Below are 17500 nucleotides of genomic sequence, written 5' to 3'. Positions count from 1 at the left end.
GTATTCATATACACAGTCCCATCAAAGGTTGAGTGAGAACCATGTAAACCTTTTTTTCTTTCTTTTTCTTTTTTTCCCCCTTTTAACCAATTTCTACCTCCTGTGCTTCCCCACAGGTTTCTAAATTGCCTGTCTGTCTAAAGTATACTGTAGTCAAATTAATCACAAAAGAGGATAATGCTGCCAAACTGTCAGATTCAGCTTTCATGATGCAATTTGGGCTTCTAAAAACTCAATATACTAAAATATCAGAGGTATCAAGTTATGATTACCATCTTAGATAACACACACCGAAACACACCGTCTTCTTAAATGACAACCCAGTCCTTTTAAAATGACAGCCAATAGTCTCTCCTTCACTGGCACCCCAATCCTTTTCACTGGGGTGGAAACCTTGTACTGTATGTCCTAAACCGTAGCAACATTTTAAAAACATTTAAAAGCAATGGTGAAAATAGCCGATCTATAAGCTCACAACGCCTCGCATTATTGTGAGCTTGTAGATCTGCTATTTTCACCAACACCCAAAGTAATACGATTATTTCAACAAAAAAAAAAGAGAGAATATTGTTGCTGTCAGAAGGTTTCTGTCTGACAGCAACGATACACTGTATAGCGGTGGTTCTCAACTTTGTTTTGGATGAGGGCCCACTTGAAAATCATGAAAGCTTTTGTGGGCCACCCATCTGACCCCTTACTTACTTGCTTACAATTTTAGAGCATATCCGTGGTCATCATATGGGCATACCTAACAATTGATTCCCAAAAAAAGAAGAAAAAAATAATTGTGTATTTTTATATCAAAACTACCTAATAAGCCAATCTTAATTACTTACTTACTTGAACGAAAACGTGCTGCGTGATGACATAGATCAACTTTAAATAATAACGAATCTTGTAATATAAATTAATCTTGATTACATTCACCTGTGTGATTCCCATAGCTGCACGTTCCTCCAAACACAGCTGATTTTAATTACAGAACTACGCCGTTTTTAATCTCATTCAAGATGACATCCAGGCGTATGGTGTATGGTGTACAGCTTCTGAATACGTGCTCACAGTATGGTGTTGATTTTGATATAAAGTACCATGCTAAAAAGAGTAAGATGATGATTGTCCGAAGCAGAGAAGACAGACAGTCAACCAACCTTTCCTGACTTCTATCTCTCCGGCACTGCCCTTAGTGTCTACTGTGAGATTAAATATTTGGGCCATATAATATCAAATGACCTCTCTGATGACAAGGACATATATAGACAGCGTCGGAACCTGTACAGTATGCTCAAGGGAACATGCTGTGTCGCAAATTTAGCATGTGCTCAGTACCGGTGAAGATTTCACTCTTCAAATCTTTTTGTACACCTCTGTATACTGCCCACCTGTGGTGTCGCGACAAGCAAGGCAGCATCAGACGACTCACAGTGGCTTATAATGACTGTGTGCGGCTGCTGCTGAGAGCTCCAAGACGCTCCAGTGCAAGCCAGATGTGTGTTAGTGTTGGCAGTGCCGGTTTAGACTCCACAGGGGCCCTAAGCAGGATACAGGAAAGGGGGCCCTGCCGGCGGTAAAAAAATGGCGGAAAAAAATGCGAAGGGAAGTCAATTGGTTGTCAAAAAAATGGCGAAAAAATTGATCGGCGGGTAGGCGGGGCCCTACGCAACCTGCGTAGTGTGCGTATAGGGTGGACCGGCTCTGAGTGTTGGGGTACCCACCTGCTCTGCTGTGCTACGCAATCTTATGTATAGATGTATGTGTAGGGCATCTGAGTCAGTAAATTACATGTATTGCTGTCATAATGAACCCCTTATTTAGTTCTGTCAGGTTCTCCTCTAGACTGTGGAACCATTGGCGCACTTGTTTGTATGTTCGAAACTGAACATGGTGGAAGTGTTTTTATTGTATTTCTTTTTCTGTTATTGTTATGTTTTGTATGGCATTTTTATTGTTATATGGATCCCCTTTGGGTCTGAAATAAAGATTGAATTGAATATTACTCATTGATTGTAAACTTAATCAGCACACTAAAATATGTATCTGAAAACATTTTACGTTAGAAATAAGCAACTTGGTAGCAAACATTCTGCACGGTGGCCATCTCTGTCTCCCTTGGCCAGCGTGCGCCTAACAATAACACTGCGCACCACGTGAGTGAGATTCTACCGTGCCATAGCCTGAAGGAATGGAACCTTCTGATTGGTTGCGACGCCGTTTCAGACTGAAACTTCAAAATGAAATGACCAAAAATGTCCTTGCACTGGACCTTTAAATTTTACGCTGGAAGGCTCTGGTCCCGCCCCATGGGTCTTCGCAGTCAAATACATATTCATTTGGGGGTCTGCGACCTGAAAAAGTTTGAGAAACACTGCCCTAGTCCTCTTCACAGACACCCTCCTCTTCATCAGTGACACCCGGACAGTCCCTGGTTTCATCAGTTCCCTCTAAATGAAAGTAGATAACAGGTGAGTTTATCACACAGTGAGATCGGGCCATTCTCCAGCCCAGCAGTAATGGAGCTGCTCTCAGGGAAGATGAAAGACCGCTCTAGGGAGCAAAATTCGACCAAAATGTCAAATTATAGATATATGTGTGGCACTGTCAAGATTTTGGCTGGCATTGATGTCTGCGCTAGTGATATACAGTATACCGATGCCCAGTAGAAAGAAGTTGGTGTTTTTTTGTTACTTTTATCTCTCCATACTTCTCTGTGCACCTTTCCCCCCTCTATTTAGCTTTCCATCAAACCCAGAACCCCAGATCCAGTGACTAATAGTAGACATTTGGGTCTGGGTAGCTCAGTCGGTAGAGCACTCCCCAGGTCATGGGGTCATGGCACCGCCAACTCAGCGTATGAGTAGCACGGCTTGGGTGAGGCAATTCATGCGGTGACTAAGTACTGGGAGCTCCACCTCAGCAATCCATCTCCAGGCTCTATGCACAGCAGCCATATTGGAAAGAAATTGGGCCTCTTCTTACTTCCTTCACAGGTGTTACCAATGATACTAATGAAGGCTCTGTTCCTTTCTGGTCAGGGTGCTTATATCGTGCATGTTGGCTCACTAGAAACACTTCCCAAATGGCCCCTTATGGTGGGTGTGTAACTCAAAATGGAGCCGTAAGGGTCCATTTGGTTCCATTTGTACACTCTCAGAGTTATAGGGGTCCTTGAAATTAAGACAACCACTATGCCACACTAAATGGAACAGAGCCTTAATTAGTATCATTGGTAACACCTGTGAAGGAAGTAAGGAAGGGGCCCAATTCATTCCCAATATGGCTGCTGTGCATAGAGCCCTAGCTCTGGCACATTGTGAAGCGCGGATGGACTCCCACACTCTGGCTGATACAGACAATAAGCCTCTCCGACCTACTTAATTACTTACTTGCTTACTTAAAGGTATAGGGTAAGTGATATTTTTTGGTTAAAACAACAAGTATTTTGTTAAAAGGTTAAAGTAAAACTATATTCTGATAGTAATCATTGCTATAGAGTGTTTGTTCAGTAAAAGGAGTCTCAATGTCTCTCCAGCTCTTAAACAGAAAATACATTTTCCGGTAGGTGTCAAAATCTCAGCCAATCAGGAGAAAGTACCCATTTTTAAGCTTCATTTTTATAGTGTTCCAGTTCCAATTTGTTCAGCTCATTTCTTAGTGTCATCACTTCCAATTTCACTAGTTTAATCTGTATCCTGATTGAGTTCTCTATCCTGATTGGATAAAATTGGAAATGAAACTGAAACTGAAACGAAAATGCATTTTCTATTTAATAAAGAGGTGGAGAGACAAGGAGACTCCTTTTACTGAACAAACACTCTATAGCAATGAGTACTATCAGAATATAGAGCTATTCAACACTTATTTTAACCAAAGAAAATCACTTACCTTTTAAGTAACCCTACCAATCAGTATTCAAATGATTGTGATAAAGATCTTTTCATTCAAACGTTAGGAATTTGATGTCTTCTAAACACAAAGGCGTAAATAAAAAGTCAGTGCGAGCGATAATTCCCTACTAATATTTTGTCATGTGATGGTGTCCCATCCCCTAAAAATAGCAGATCTACGAGATCACAACATGTCACAATGTGACACTTGAGCGTGCAGATCGTCTATTCTTGTCACGGGACATTATCGTGAGGCTAAGTATAAATCAGGCCTCAATACGTGGAGAGCCACACTTTATTAAATTAATTTAAAATTAAATTGAATTACTCTATGCTGCCGCTGCTTTGGATGTGAAGTCGTTGGACTCTAACACACTTTGACTGTTTTAAAAAAAGACAACTTTATTGGATGTGATCCTTATCTGCTGAAATCCTTTTTGGCACCCTGAATTGGGATGCCGTGCAGACAAAAACTGGGCTGGAATGACTGGAAATAACGCTCAAAATTAAAGCCATCAGTCTGCGCTTCAACCTCATATTAGTAGCATTTAACACCCAAAGTAATACGATTAGAGAGGTGAAATATCTAGAACTGGGTCAACGTGAAACCACTCGTATACACAGATATACTGCCAGAGAAAGCCAAAGAGAGAAAGGTTATTGAAGGCCTGTTTGTATATTGTTGCTGTCGGGCGGTAACCTCATACTGTATGTCCAAAACTGTTACTTTTCAGAAAAAAATGTGTTGTGATATGACACATTTTTGAGTGCGAAGCGTTTTGAGCTTGTAGATAGGCTATTTTTGAATTGGAATCCAGATTTTGTTTTGCTATTTTTGAATTGGAATCCCTAAAAGTAACATTTTTGTTTAATTTCGAATGCATTTAGTTATACTTATGTTAACTTTATGAACTTAAATACAAATACATTGGACATAGAAAAATACTTTTCATACTAGTCATTAAGCTACTAATATAGACAGATAATATAGATAGATATTGAAGTAGTTTGCAATTGTAACAGCTGAAATCAATAATATATCAGTATTATTCCGATATTAACCTGCAGGCTGCATTAAGTGAAGGTGGGGGCCGCATGTGGCCCCCGGGCCGCCAGTTGCCCATGTATGTTGTAAATAGACAAACTTTTGCTACATTTGTGTGACAACGTACAGTAGTATGACGAAGTAGGGCTTTAATTCACGAAAAAGCATACAAATTAAAATATGGAGATGACTGTTTTCAGGTCGACAGCAACGATATAGGAGTGAACAGTACTTCTCTGTCACACAATGCTATTATTATCATTATTATTATTATTATGGTTAAATACTCTCTCTCGTGTCCAGAGGCCTACTAATCAGCCCTCCAGATGCCACAGAACAGCACAGCCGTTGACATTGTGTTCTTTCATCGCTAATAGGAGCGTCTCTCTGCAGTGCGGTGCGGTGGGACCCGCTGAATATTATCACTGTATCACCCACTCCCATGGAAGACGTCCCATGTGACTTTAAGAATACTTAAGATAATGTTATCCCATTTGATATTGTTAATTAAACACCGTTTTCTCTCTCTCTCTCTCTCTCTCTCTCTTTCTCTCTCTCTCTCTCTCTCTCTCTCTCTCTCTCTCTCCCTCCCCACGCTGGATGACTGGGGACAGCGGCATGAGATTAGTATAGCATTTACTGTGGTGATTGCATTTAACCGCAGCGCTGAGGGTGCCTGAAGCCCCCTTTGACAATATAGCTGCCGTTTTTTTTTTGCAAAAGGTTGGGTGAGCGAGGGGGGAAAAAAACACGCCGCGGGAGTGTGCGCGGTGATGATTAAACTTGCCCGTTTAAATAAAAGTTAATTAAGGAAACAAAATAAAATAGAGTACTGCGGATAATAAAGCCTAGAACCTAACTGTCTACTCCTGGCACCAGGCCACACAGCAGAGCAAAAAAAGTTAAAAAATATGATCAACTTTATTTTTTTGCTGTTTGCGGTCAGAGGGTCAGTGGGAGGGTCTTCTGTACGCCGCAAAGGTTGAGCGGCTGGTTTTATTGCTTTGACTCGGTCATGTCAATTCGAGAACAACGGGAACCTTCCAGAGCGTCGGGGTTAAAGTCCAGCTGCAGTGGCTTTTTTTGTGTGACTTTTACTGTGAAGTTTTCTGACCCATAGAAACGCACAGCATCCTAACCACTTAAACCCTGTATATACTCTGTTGAACCAGGGACCCCCAGGGGTCCTTTTGATTGGCTGCACATGAGAGGAGGATGAACAACAGATCTCAAATCAAGCTCCATGTACATGAAGTATATCTCCGCCTCTGTCGGGGTGGGAAATCCAAAATGCCCAAAAACTAAAGTAGTTACTTTACTACTACTTTTCAGGATTCAAATTCAAAAATAGCAAAAGCAACAGATTGCAAAGCTTGTAGATCTGCTACTTTTTGATGTTTTAGTGTGAAACTGCAGTATGATCAAGTAGGGCGTTGATAAACGAAAAAACACCAAGAGTCAAAATATGGAGATAAGAGGTTTCTGCCTGACAGCAACGATGTATTATCAGTGGTTCTCAAACTTTTTCATGTCAAAATGATATGTATTTGGCCACGGACCCCATCTCAAAAATATTTTCCAGAAGCAAAGATTTGAGTAATGTTTTTTCTAAAATAGCAGATCTACAAGCTTGTACATCTGCTATTTTTTAATAGCCAAAGTATACAATAATGGTTAAAGTGGTTAAAGTGATTGTGACGCTATATTCACTTATTTAGCTGGGGACCCCCTGGTACCCCGCCAAGGACCCCTGGAGGTCCCCGGACCCCACTTTGAGAACCATTAGTGATCTAACATTCTGTACTCACCGTCTTCCCGTCTCTCTCTCTCTCTCTGTGTGTGTGTGTGTGTGTGTGTGTGTGTGTGTGTGTGTGTGTGTGTGTGTGTGTGTCTCAGTTTCGTGGGCTGGGAGCTGCAGAACATCATCACCCTGGACGCGGTGGAGGAGGACAGCCGCTCCCAGATCATGCTGAAGAAGGTCCAGTCCCCCGTGGTGGTCCTCTACTGCTCCAAGGACGAGGCGGTCTACATCCTGGAGGAGGCGCGCTCCCTGGGCCTCACGGGCTTCGGCTACATCTGGATCGTGCCCTCGCTGACCACGGGGAACCCCGACATCACGCCAGAGGAGTTCCCGTCGGGCATGATCTCCGTGTCCTACGACGACTGGGACTACCCGCTGGAGGCGCGCGTGCGGGACGGCCTGGGCATCATCACGTCGGCCGCCGTGGCCATGCTGGACGAGTACGGCGACATCCCCGAGGCCAAGACGTCCTGCTACGGACAGATGGAGAAGACGTCCAAGCTGCCGCCCAGCGCACTCCACAAGTAAGGACTATGATTTGATTGATTGGTTGATTGATTGAATGCTTTGTTGGTCATAAATGTGAAACAGCCAGTGAAACGTGTGCTTACATTTTAGTAAAAGTATCAATACTGCAATCTAGAAATACTCTGTTACAAGTAAAAGTCTGGGATTCAAAATGTACTTGAGTGAAAGTAGAAAAGTGTTGGCACCAAAAGTGAAAGTACTCATTACCAGAATGTCCCATTTCAAGTTTTCAAATGTATACAAATCTTTCGAAAATAGCAGATCTACAAGCGACGCGTTGTGATTATTACTCAAGTACAAATACCTCAAAATTGTACTTAAGTAGAGTACTTAAGTAAATGTAATTAGCTACTTTCCACCATTGGAAACAGCACGTGGTACAGTGAGACATTAAGGCTAAAAGGATCACGCAGAAATGTCCTGGGGACTTGTTTCCATTGTGGTCCTATGTATTCAATTCATCAACATAGCATAAAAATGTACACAATAATACATGACATTTACAAATAATACATCAACAAATACAAAACACTACATGTACACAGCAGAAAAAGGGAAAACGGCGGCAGTGAATGACAGCTCCTTTCTTTTTTTTTTCTTTTTTTAATATATCTTTTTATTTGGTTTTCAACATTAAAAACATTTCGTTACCCCATTCCTTTCCCCCCAGCACAAATACAAGTTAACTGTTTTTCTTCTCTCTTTGTCTTTTTTTTTTGTTCTCTTAATTTGTCATTTCATCATACCCTCAGTTATTTTACATAAAAAAAAGGAAAAAGAATTAATAACAAATGATAATACTAATAACAAAAATACTTAACTAATAACATTAATGATAATAGCCATAATAACAGTAATAATGATAATACATAACAAAACAAAAGCCAGGTACATAGAGAACGGCAAACAAGAAGAAAGAAAACAAAAAACAAACAAGCAACAAAAAACAGAAGCATAGTAACAGATATTATTCGAGTGTATTGCGTACTCAGCATTTTTATCATTTCGTACTTAATTGTTTATACATGATTATTCGACTTTCCATGCTGTTTGTCGCCCATGGACCTGGATGTTGAGAAGATCGGTACCACTATTTATTTATTTTTCTTTTCTCTTTTTTTTTTTTATTGTTATGGACTTTTTTTTTTTTTTTTTTATAGTTTTTTTTTTTTTTTTTTTCCCTCTTTCCTATTGGGATAACTTCCCTTCAATATTTCTTATGTTATTGATAATGTTTCCCCATATACTATCAAATTTCATTGGTTTCCCTTTCACATTGTACATGATTTTTTCTGAGGTGGAGTATGACAGGAGTTCTCTCCACCAATGTGTGAGTGTGGGCGGTTGGTTAGCTTTCCAATTGGTCAATATACATTTTTTTGCTGCTGTCATTATTAATAGTATCGATTTCCTCTCATCCTTGTTAAATTCCTTGAGCATCTCTACATCTCCCAATATGGATATTCGGGGGTCAGGGGGAACCTCTTTTTGTAAAATCTCAGACATAAATTTATAAATATTATTCCAAAAGCTGTTCAGATGTGTACACTTCCAAAACATATGTATGAGGTCCCCATTCTCTGATTGACATCGTGGGCATGTAGGTGGTGTGTTGGGGCTAAATCGATGCATCCTCTGTGGGGTGTAATACACACGATGGAGTATCTTAAATTGTATAAGTCTGTGATTGGTGCTAACCAGAGTTTTCTGTGAGCTCTGTAGTAGATCTTCCCATTCTTTCAACGTATATACATATCCAATATCATTTTCCCATTTCTGTTTGTGCTGTCCAGAGTTATGTTTTATTTCACAATTCATAGCGGTGTATAATTTTGAAATTAATCCTTTTTGTGATTTTGCATTCCATATAGTTTTTTCAATTGGGGTTTCTTTAATACTAGGAAAGTTCTTATTTATATTGGTTTTCACCCAGCTTCTTATTTGCAAAAATTTTAAAAAGTGTGTTCCGGGTATCTGATACAGGTTTTTTATGAATGTGAAATCCGCAAATATCTCCTTGACACAGAGATCCCCTAGTTCTGTGATTCCTTTGTCTTTCCAGCTTGCAATAATGCCATATCGTATGTTATCTGGGACTAAAGGATTGTTCCATAAAGGTGTGTGTTTGAATAAGACAGGCCGAAGTCCTAGCATTTTATGGCTTTCCTGCCAACATTCAAATGTGTGGCTAATGATTTGGCTTTTTGTGATCCTATGCAAATTTTTTAATGAGCCTAAAAAAGGAATTGATCTCAATGAAATTGGTTTCACCAGTTGTTGTTCTATAGTTAACCAGGCTGGACAGCTCCTTTCTATGGGAATATGCATTTACCTCCCATTGTGCTACCTCCTGGTACAGTAGATGTTTTTTGGGGGAAACGAGTCAATAGTGTGTGTGTGTGTGTGTGTGTGTGTGTGTGTGTGTGTGTGTGTGTGTGTGTGTGTGTGTGTGTGTGTGTGTGTGTGTGTGTGTGTGTGTGTGTGAGTGAGTGAGTGAGTGAGTGAGTGAGTGAGTGAGTGAGTGAGTGAGTGAGTGAGTGAGTGAGTGAGTGAGTGAGTGAGTGAGTGAGTGAGTGAGTGAGTGAGTGAGTGAGTGAGTGAGTGAGTGAGCGAGCGAGCGAGCGAGCGAGCGCGTGTGTGTGTGTTTGAGCGTGCACTTGTAATACTTGTGAAGGCCAAATGTCCCCACATGTACAGTATAGAAGAATTTGAGGAATAGACATTGTGAGGACCATTTCCGTGCTCCTCATTTTGGAAAAAAAACATGTTAAAAGATTCAGTTTGTGGTTAGGATTTAGAGGTTAGGTTTAGATAAGAGGTTTCTTGGGGTTGGAGTTATGCCTGATTTGTAATTAGTTGCATGCACCGATCTACAAGCTCACTCTGCATCTCACCGTGATGGGTTATTAGCTTAATGTAGAACACCTATTTTTAGCTTTAGGGTTAATAATGGCGAAAATAAATAAAAACAAGAAATAAATCGGCATCCTAAAATGTTGATGTCTTCACAAGTATAGTAGTACAAGTGTGTGTGTGTGTGTGTGTGTGTGTGTGTGTGTGTGTGTGTGTGTGTGTGTGTGTGTGTGTGTGTGTGTGTGTGTGTGTGTGTGTGTGTGTGTGTGTGTGTGTGTGTGTGTGTGTGTGTGTATTTCTGGGAGTGGGGCCTCTCCTCCTGGATAATTAGAGACTTCCTGCACAGCTTCCTCTCTGACTGAGAGGAGGATGCAGACTGAAGAAGCAGTGAGCTAATGGATGAAAGGAAGCAGGAACACACAGATCTGCAAAGAGGAAGTAGGAAGGGAGTGAGTGTGGGAGTCTGAGAAAGACAAAGAGCAAGCGAGAGAGAGAGTGTGTCTGTGTGTGTGAAAGATAGAGAGAGAAAGAGGTGATGGAGGCATTATTGTCTAAGTCAGTAGTTCTCAAACTTTGCTTCTTGGGGTCCCTGGAACAAAATATTTGACAAATATTCGCTTAAGAATATATATATTCCAAGATTTGCACAAATATTCACGATTTTTCAAAAAATAGCCAAAGACATCTAAAATGATAGAGAAGTGTTACCGGATTGAAGTGTCACCCTAACCCAAAATGATGTATATTTGGCCGCGGACCCCCATCTGGAAATGTTCTGCCAGAGACCCCCAGAACAAAAGACTTATCTGTTAAAAAATGCAAAATGTTTCAAAAAACGTTCAATGACTTTCAAGATTTGTTTTAAATCTCGCAGCGCGGCGCACTGTAAGCTTGTATATCTACCGTTTTTTAATAACCAACATATAAACGGTTAAAGTCGTTAAAATGATCGTGATGCTGTATTAACCAATTTTGCCGGGGACCCCCTGGAAACCCACCAAGGACCCATAGGGGTCCCTGGACCGCACCTTTGAGAACCACTGGTCTAAGTCAGGTATAGGGAGAGGGAGAGAGAGAGAGAAGGAGAAAGGGGGGTTAACAGCGGGGGGGGCCCTCCACAAAACGAGGACACTCCAAAAGTGAAGAGCTCCTTGATGAGTCCTTCTGTTCCTCTCTTCCTCTATCCCCCCCCCCCTCTCTCTCTCTCTCTCTCTCTTCCTCCACCTCCTCCACCATTCCATCCTGCTCTCTCCTGCACTCACTCTCTCTCTCCAAGCAAAGACAGTGGGAGAGAGAGAGAGTTGCCAGCTCTGTCTGGCTATCCATCTGGCAGAGAGAGAGGGGGGAGAGAGAGAGAGAGAGAGAGAGAGGGGAGAGAGAGAGGGGAGAGAGAGAGAGAGAGAGAGAGAGAGAGAGAGAGAGACACAGACAGAGATAGACAGAGACAGTAATACACACAGATATAAAGGTATACTGTATCGTCGCTGTCAAGTGAAAACCTCGCATGTCTGAAATAGTTCTTATCATATCATTAAAAAAATGATATAAAATAGTGAAAATAGCTGATCTACATGCTCATGCAACCTGCTGTGTGAGTTTGTAGATCTGCTACTTTTGTCCAACGCCTGTATGACGAAGTAGGAAGTTAATTTAGGGGGGGGGTGGAGATAGGAGGTTTCTGCCAGACAGCAACGAATTATGGATAGATAGATGTGATTAAAGTCCCAGGAAAGCATGAGGTAAAGACACGAAATTGTAGATTTTTTAATTTTATTATTTTTTATAATGGATTTCCTGTCAACAAACTGACCTCAATAACATGTATCTGGATGAAATCTGTGTTTAATTAATTAAGCAAAGGAAGCAGACAGAAACCTTGTCCTGTCTAGTGAGATTGATGCAGAGTTTACAAAAGCACTTACCAAGGTCTCCCATCGTGTAGAAATGCAATTAATTTCATCTTGAACCATCATCTTTGAACTCCGGGTTTCAAGCAAATTGCCCTCATACAAAATGATGTGCTTGTCAACCTGGGAGTAGGTTTTGATAGAGGAAAGCTGGATGGGCTCATCTTTAACCACTTAAACACTCTGTCCTTAGTAAACTTGACCGGCGGGTCGGCTATGTAATTGGTCTGACCCCCCCCCCCCCCCCCCCCCCCTCTACACCAAATCTCTCAAACCGACAATAGCTGATCTACAAGCTCACAATGCGTCGCACTCGCAACACAACGCGTGATCTTGTCGATCGGCTATTTTCGGAATGTTCTAAGGTTCCCCCAGAATAGGGAAGCTGAGTGGTAAGATAAGCGCTATATAAAAGCTCTATACAAGTCTGATGTATTATTGTCATTATTATTATTATTATAATTATTATAACGGTAAATCTTAAAAAAAAAAGCTAGAAAATAAGATCACAATTTGCATGCTCCACACTTCTTTGACATTTTACATCATCTGAGCATTTCCAGCCAAATGACCTCTTTCCCAGCATGCTCTGCTGCCCGAGGTGGTTACCCAGGTGATAAGCGGCCACAGATGGCCGTGTTGCAGGCGAGAGAGCTCGGCGAATCGGGATTCAGGGAGGAGGGAGCGTGAGGAGAACACGATTGGTTCGGGGATAGGTGGGCGCGTGAGCCCTGTTGGGCTGTTAGAGCAGTTTGTCAGGGGAGACGAGAGGACACAACCGAATGCACGCACAGCACAGTACATGTGCAGATACATATAGCATACACAAGCACAGATGGGGGGCACTTGCACGCACAAACAGTAACTAAGTACATTTACTTGAGTACTGTGCTTAAGTACACTGAGCATATTTTTTTTTTGCAAGCTTTTTAAATAGAAATATTGTACTTTTGACTCCACTACATTTCTAGGAAAGCATGCACTCTTGGGACTGAAACTTACAAAAATATGTTTCAAATATAGTGAAAATAGCCAATCTACAAGCTCACAATGTGTCACACTGTGGCACGTTTTGGCCTTGTAGATCTACTATTTTCACATTTTTTAAATAATTTTCGGACAATTTCTATAAAATGTACTTTCTACATTTGAATACTTGAGTATTTACTTGAGTATTCTTTGTCCACCGCTCCATGTAGCATTACCCACAATGTTGAGTACAGCATGATCACGTCTAGAAAGCTGTTAACAATATGAATATAATAATAATATAATTATACTCTCCAACAGATATCAGTTTTTAGCATAAAACGTACAGAGGGAGTTGTTGGTATATCAGATTGTTTCATCTAAATTCATTAGGCTTTCTCTTCTGGAAAAAAAAAAGGAAGAGAGTTTTAAAAGTTTAAAATAAGCTAAATCGGGTTAATTCAAAAGGAGGAGGAATGCTGAGCCACTACTTTAAGTTAGAGCCATTAGCGAAAACCCTTCAGGAGAATGACTGCAGCAGCCCACTTCTTTCACTGCAGCCACTGTGGTGCTACAGTAATACTATGTATCCAGCTCATACAGTAATACTATGTATCCAGCTCATACAGTAATACTATGTATCCAGCTCATACAGTAATACTATGTATCCAGCTCATACAGTAATACTATGTATCCAGCTCATACAGTAATACTATGTATCCAGTTCATACAGTAATACTATGTATCCAGCTCATATAGTAATACTATGTATCCAGCTCATACAGTAATACTATGTATCCAGCTCATACAGTAATACTATGTATCCAGCTCATACAGTAATACTATGTATCCAGCTCATATAGTAATACTATGTATCCAGCTCATACAGTAATACTATGTATCCAGCTCATACAGTAATACTATGTATCCAGTTCATACAGTAATACTATGTATCCAGCTCATATAGTAATACTATGTATCCAGCTCATACAGTAATACTATGTATCCAGCTCATACAGTAATACTATGTATCCAGCTCATACAGTAATACTATGTATCCAGCTGATACAGCTTCACTGGTGCTACAGTAATACAACAGAATGTATCCAGCTCATACAGATACACTGGCTTTGTTCAGACTGCAGGCAAACCCCATTCCGTTGCTGTCGGGCAAAATACGTCTTATCTCCATATTCAAACTTTTTTTTTTTTTTCATAAATTACCTCATTGAGTGCCAGGATTGCCAGAATTATTTCAGAATTGATTCTGAAAAGTGCCAGAGTTTTTTTCACAGAAAACAAAAAGTGCTTAGGAAGCGAGATACAGCCTTTTTCAGTTCTAAGTTAAACAAGGAGCGGATGGAGCTGCACATCTTCAGATGATGATATCTTCGGTTCTGAACATGTTTTTAAAAAAAAAAACAAAAAAAAAACTATTTTGTCAAAAACACGTCAAACACGTTAATGGCACCCAGCGCCATAGCGGTAAAAACACGTGAAACACGTTAATGGCACTCAATGAGTTAACGCCCTACTTGATCATACTGCAGCGTCACAGAAAAGTAGCGGATCCACAAGGTCGAAACGCGGCGCAAAGCGACACGTTCTGAGCTTGCGGACCACTGAAAATCCGTTTTTTTTGTCATAAAGACACTGGACAAAGCCGGAGGCACCGCGGTGCTTTGGAACACAACCTCCGCGGTGCGGTGGTGGACAGGCACTTTTACCACTGCGCCACCCGAGCGCCTCTTAACTTCATTGTCATTTGTTGCATTGCGGATGACATGAGTAGAGCGTCCAGACTGAGACACATCTTTAGAAACCCTATGAACAACCTATGAATGTGGTTCAAATCTCATCCGATTTTGTCTTCCAGTCTGAACACAGCCTTTGTTGCTACGGTATAATAATGCCATGTATCCAGCTCATTATCAGACTGAAGTCTGAAGATGCATGTCGTGATGTTTTCTCCAACTTGGCCATTTATTTGCATTGCTAATCATTTGAAATGTTCTCAGAGGGCCTGCCTTTTATGAGCCGCAGTACCAATGAATATGTGACTTTCAGTGGAAGCTCTCTCCTTTGCTTTAAGAAGCCAACACCATTTTAGTCATTATGCCCCAATGCTTAAATTCCCCACACTGTCACTGCTGAACCCTACTGGTTGGATTCAAACCTCTCGTCTCTGCAGTGGTTGGGCAAAATCACATACGTTTGGTGGAATCTTCAATGACTAATTTCCCGGTGTGGAGGCATAGCGATAGCTTAACCCATTAAGACAGGGAAAGCATCATCAGTGTCATTTTAGATTTAGCTATAACGTACGTTTTTCAGAAAACTCTTAGGATTGAGAACAGTGGTTCTCACAAATAGCAGATATAGAAGCTCACAATGTGTCACTTTGTGCTGACAGCTTGTACATCTGCTATTTTTTTACATTTTTTAAAGTGTTTTCAGACGGGGGTCTGCGACCAAATGCATATCATTTTGGGGGCCCTTGGCAGGAAAAAAAGGAAACCATAGGAAATGGATGCCGTTCCAGTGACTAGTTTGTAAAGTAGCTTGCCTCGTGGACACTCCGTTAGCTCGCCTTCCCTCTCCTCATTTAACACCTGTGTGACAGCTGAGCCAATACATACACCATGACACCCTGGAGATGGATATGTTTTGCAAAGAAGAGCAGCTATAAAATAAAATAAAATGAAATAAAGACCGGGGCGCTGTGAATGAGCGACTATGAGAGCTGGCCAGCGCAGCAATCCAACCAAGCGGGTTGTGACAAATTCTGCTCCTGGCGAAGTGTGTGTGTGTGTGTGTGTGTGTGTGTGTGTGTGTGTGTGTGTGTGTGTGTGTGTGTGTGTGTGTGTGTGTGTGTGTGTGTGTGTGTGTGTGTGTGTGTGTGTGTGTGTGTGTGTGTGTGTGTGTGTGTGTGTGTGTGTGTGTGTGTGTGTGTGCGTGTGTGTGTGTGTGTGAGATGAGAGAAATATCCTCCCATAGGAGAATGTTCTGCCATGACAGATTTACCGAGTACTGCTCCCCTTACTCTGCTGAACAGCTCGCCTTAAGAGACTTTAGCACTTATTTATCAGTGTGTGTGTGAGTGGGTAGAAAAAGGCGTGGTGGTTGTAGTTTGTTCTGACAGGTAATTTCAGTTTTCAGCCATGAAATATGATGGCCAAAACTCAGTTAGGAACTGCCACACACACACACACACACACACACACACACACACACACACACACACACACACACACACACACACACACACACACACACACACACACACACACACACACACACACCCCTCTGATAGACCACTGAGGTTACTTGTCACCTGTGCAGTAGCCATAACTTTGACAATATACGAGGGGAGGACCCCACATCGTACAGAGTAGAAACACACACGGTTAGAGGTTAAACACGTAAACAAACACAGTACTGTACATACATACGCATAATAACCACAAAGACACAAACAGTTACACATGGGAAAGACACTTTTATCACCACAAAATATGACAAATACAATACACTGTATGACTTGTCCAAAATGTTTACTTTAAAGGGTTTAAAGGAAAGAAAAGAAAAAAATTATGCCAAACGTTGTGTGCTTGAGAATCACCTATTTTGGCTACTTGTGTGTGACACTATATGAAGAAGTAGGGCATTCATTTACAGAGCAAAAGTTGAAATATGGAGGTTTCTGTTTGACAGAAACGTTATTTGACACGGTCTGATAGAATAGGGCATGTTACCGTATGGCAAATAGGGCACTGTCCTTTTTTTTCTGTTTTTACAGATCATGAAAGTACGGACTGTAAGCTTTAAAATGTTGCGTCATACATTGAAACCTGAAAATAGTTGAAGAAGATAATACTTATTTTAATGTTGTTAAACCTCAAATCTATAGAGTTATCTGCAGTTTTGGGCAAGTTACTCAGGAAGAGTAATATGTTACTCATTACTTTACTTATTACTTGCAATCAAGAGTTACATTATTAGACATAATTGCTATATTACCTTTTGGATTGAGGCTATATTTGTTGACCCCTTTATTTGTTCTAATCTTCTGTTGCTAATATTGCAGCCTATTGAATCTATCCCCTCTTTTTTTAATGAATTGTGCGGTGCAAAACAAATCTTTTCAGCAGTATAAGGCTCACCATACCTTCACAGTGACAGCTGGAAGGCCAGCTGTCACACAAGCAGGGATGTCTCAGCATCCCACCCATTCAAATATACATATCGTCACTGGCACGCGTAAACCTTGTACAGTATGTCCAAAACCATTACTTTTCAGGAAATAAAAAAAAAGATCTGTGTTCCAATTAATCCAATGGATAGTTATATTTTTTAATCTGTAACTTTCATTGGTTAAATACTTTTTAAAGAAAATCACAATCTTTCAAGATTTTTCAAAAAGAAAGTTGTGAAAAAGCAGCTCTACAAGCTCACAATGAGTCACATCGTTCACTACTCTTGTACGACACTGTCATATGACGATGATACAATA

The 17500-nt window shown here is 40.8% G+C and overlaps 1 protein-coding gene across 1 annotated transcript in view; it reads left to right on the top strand.

The window, feature by feature from the left end:
• grin2aa (glutamate receptor, ionotropic, N-methyl D-aspartate 2A, a) overlaps positions 1-17500 on the top strand; it is a gene marked incomplete at both ends in the record, with an annotated part of 234844 nt that overhangs the window by 127246 nt on the left and 90098 nt on the right. The window contains one exon of the mRNA XM_084071329.1: positions 6826-7254. Within this exon, the coding sequence (XP_083927455.1) occupies positions 6826-7254 (429 nt within the window). The remainder of the gene's footprint in view (positions 1-6825; positions 7255-17500) is intronic.

This window comes from Gymnoscopelus microlampas, assembly GCF_963454915.1.
Source record: "Gymnoscopelus microlampas genome assembly, chromosome: 11".
NCBI lineage: Eukaryota > Metazoa > Chordata > Actinopteri > Myctophiformes > Myctophidae > Gymnoscopelus > Gymnoscopelus microlampas.
Note: the sequence above shows the minus strand (reverse complement) of the source record. Positions and strands in the feature narration are given on the sequence as shown.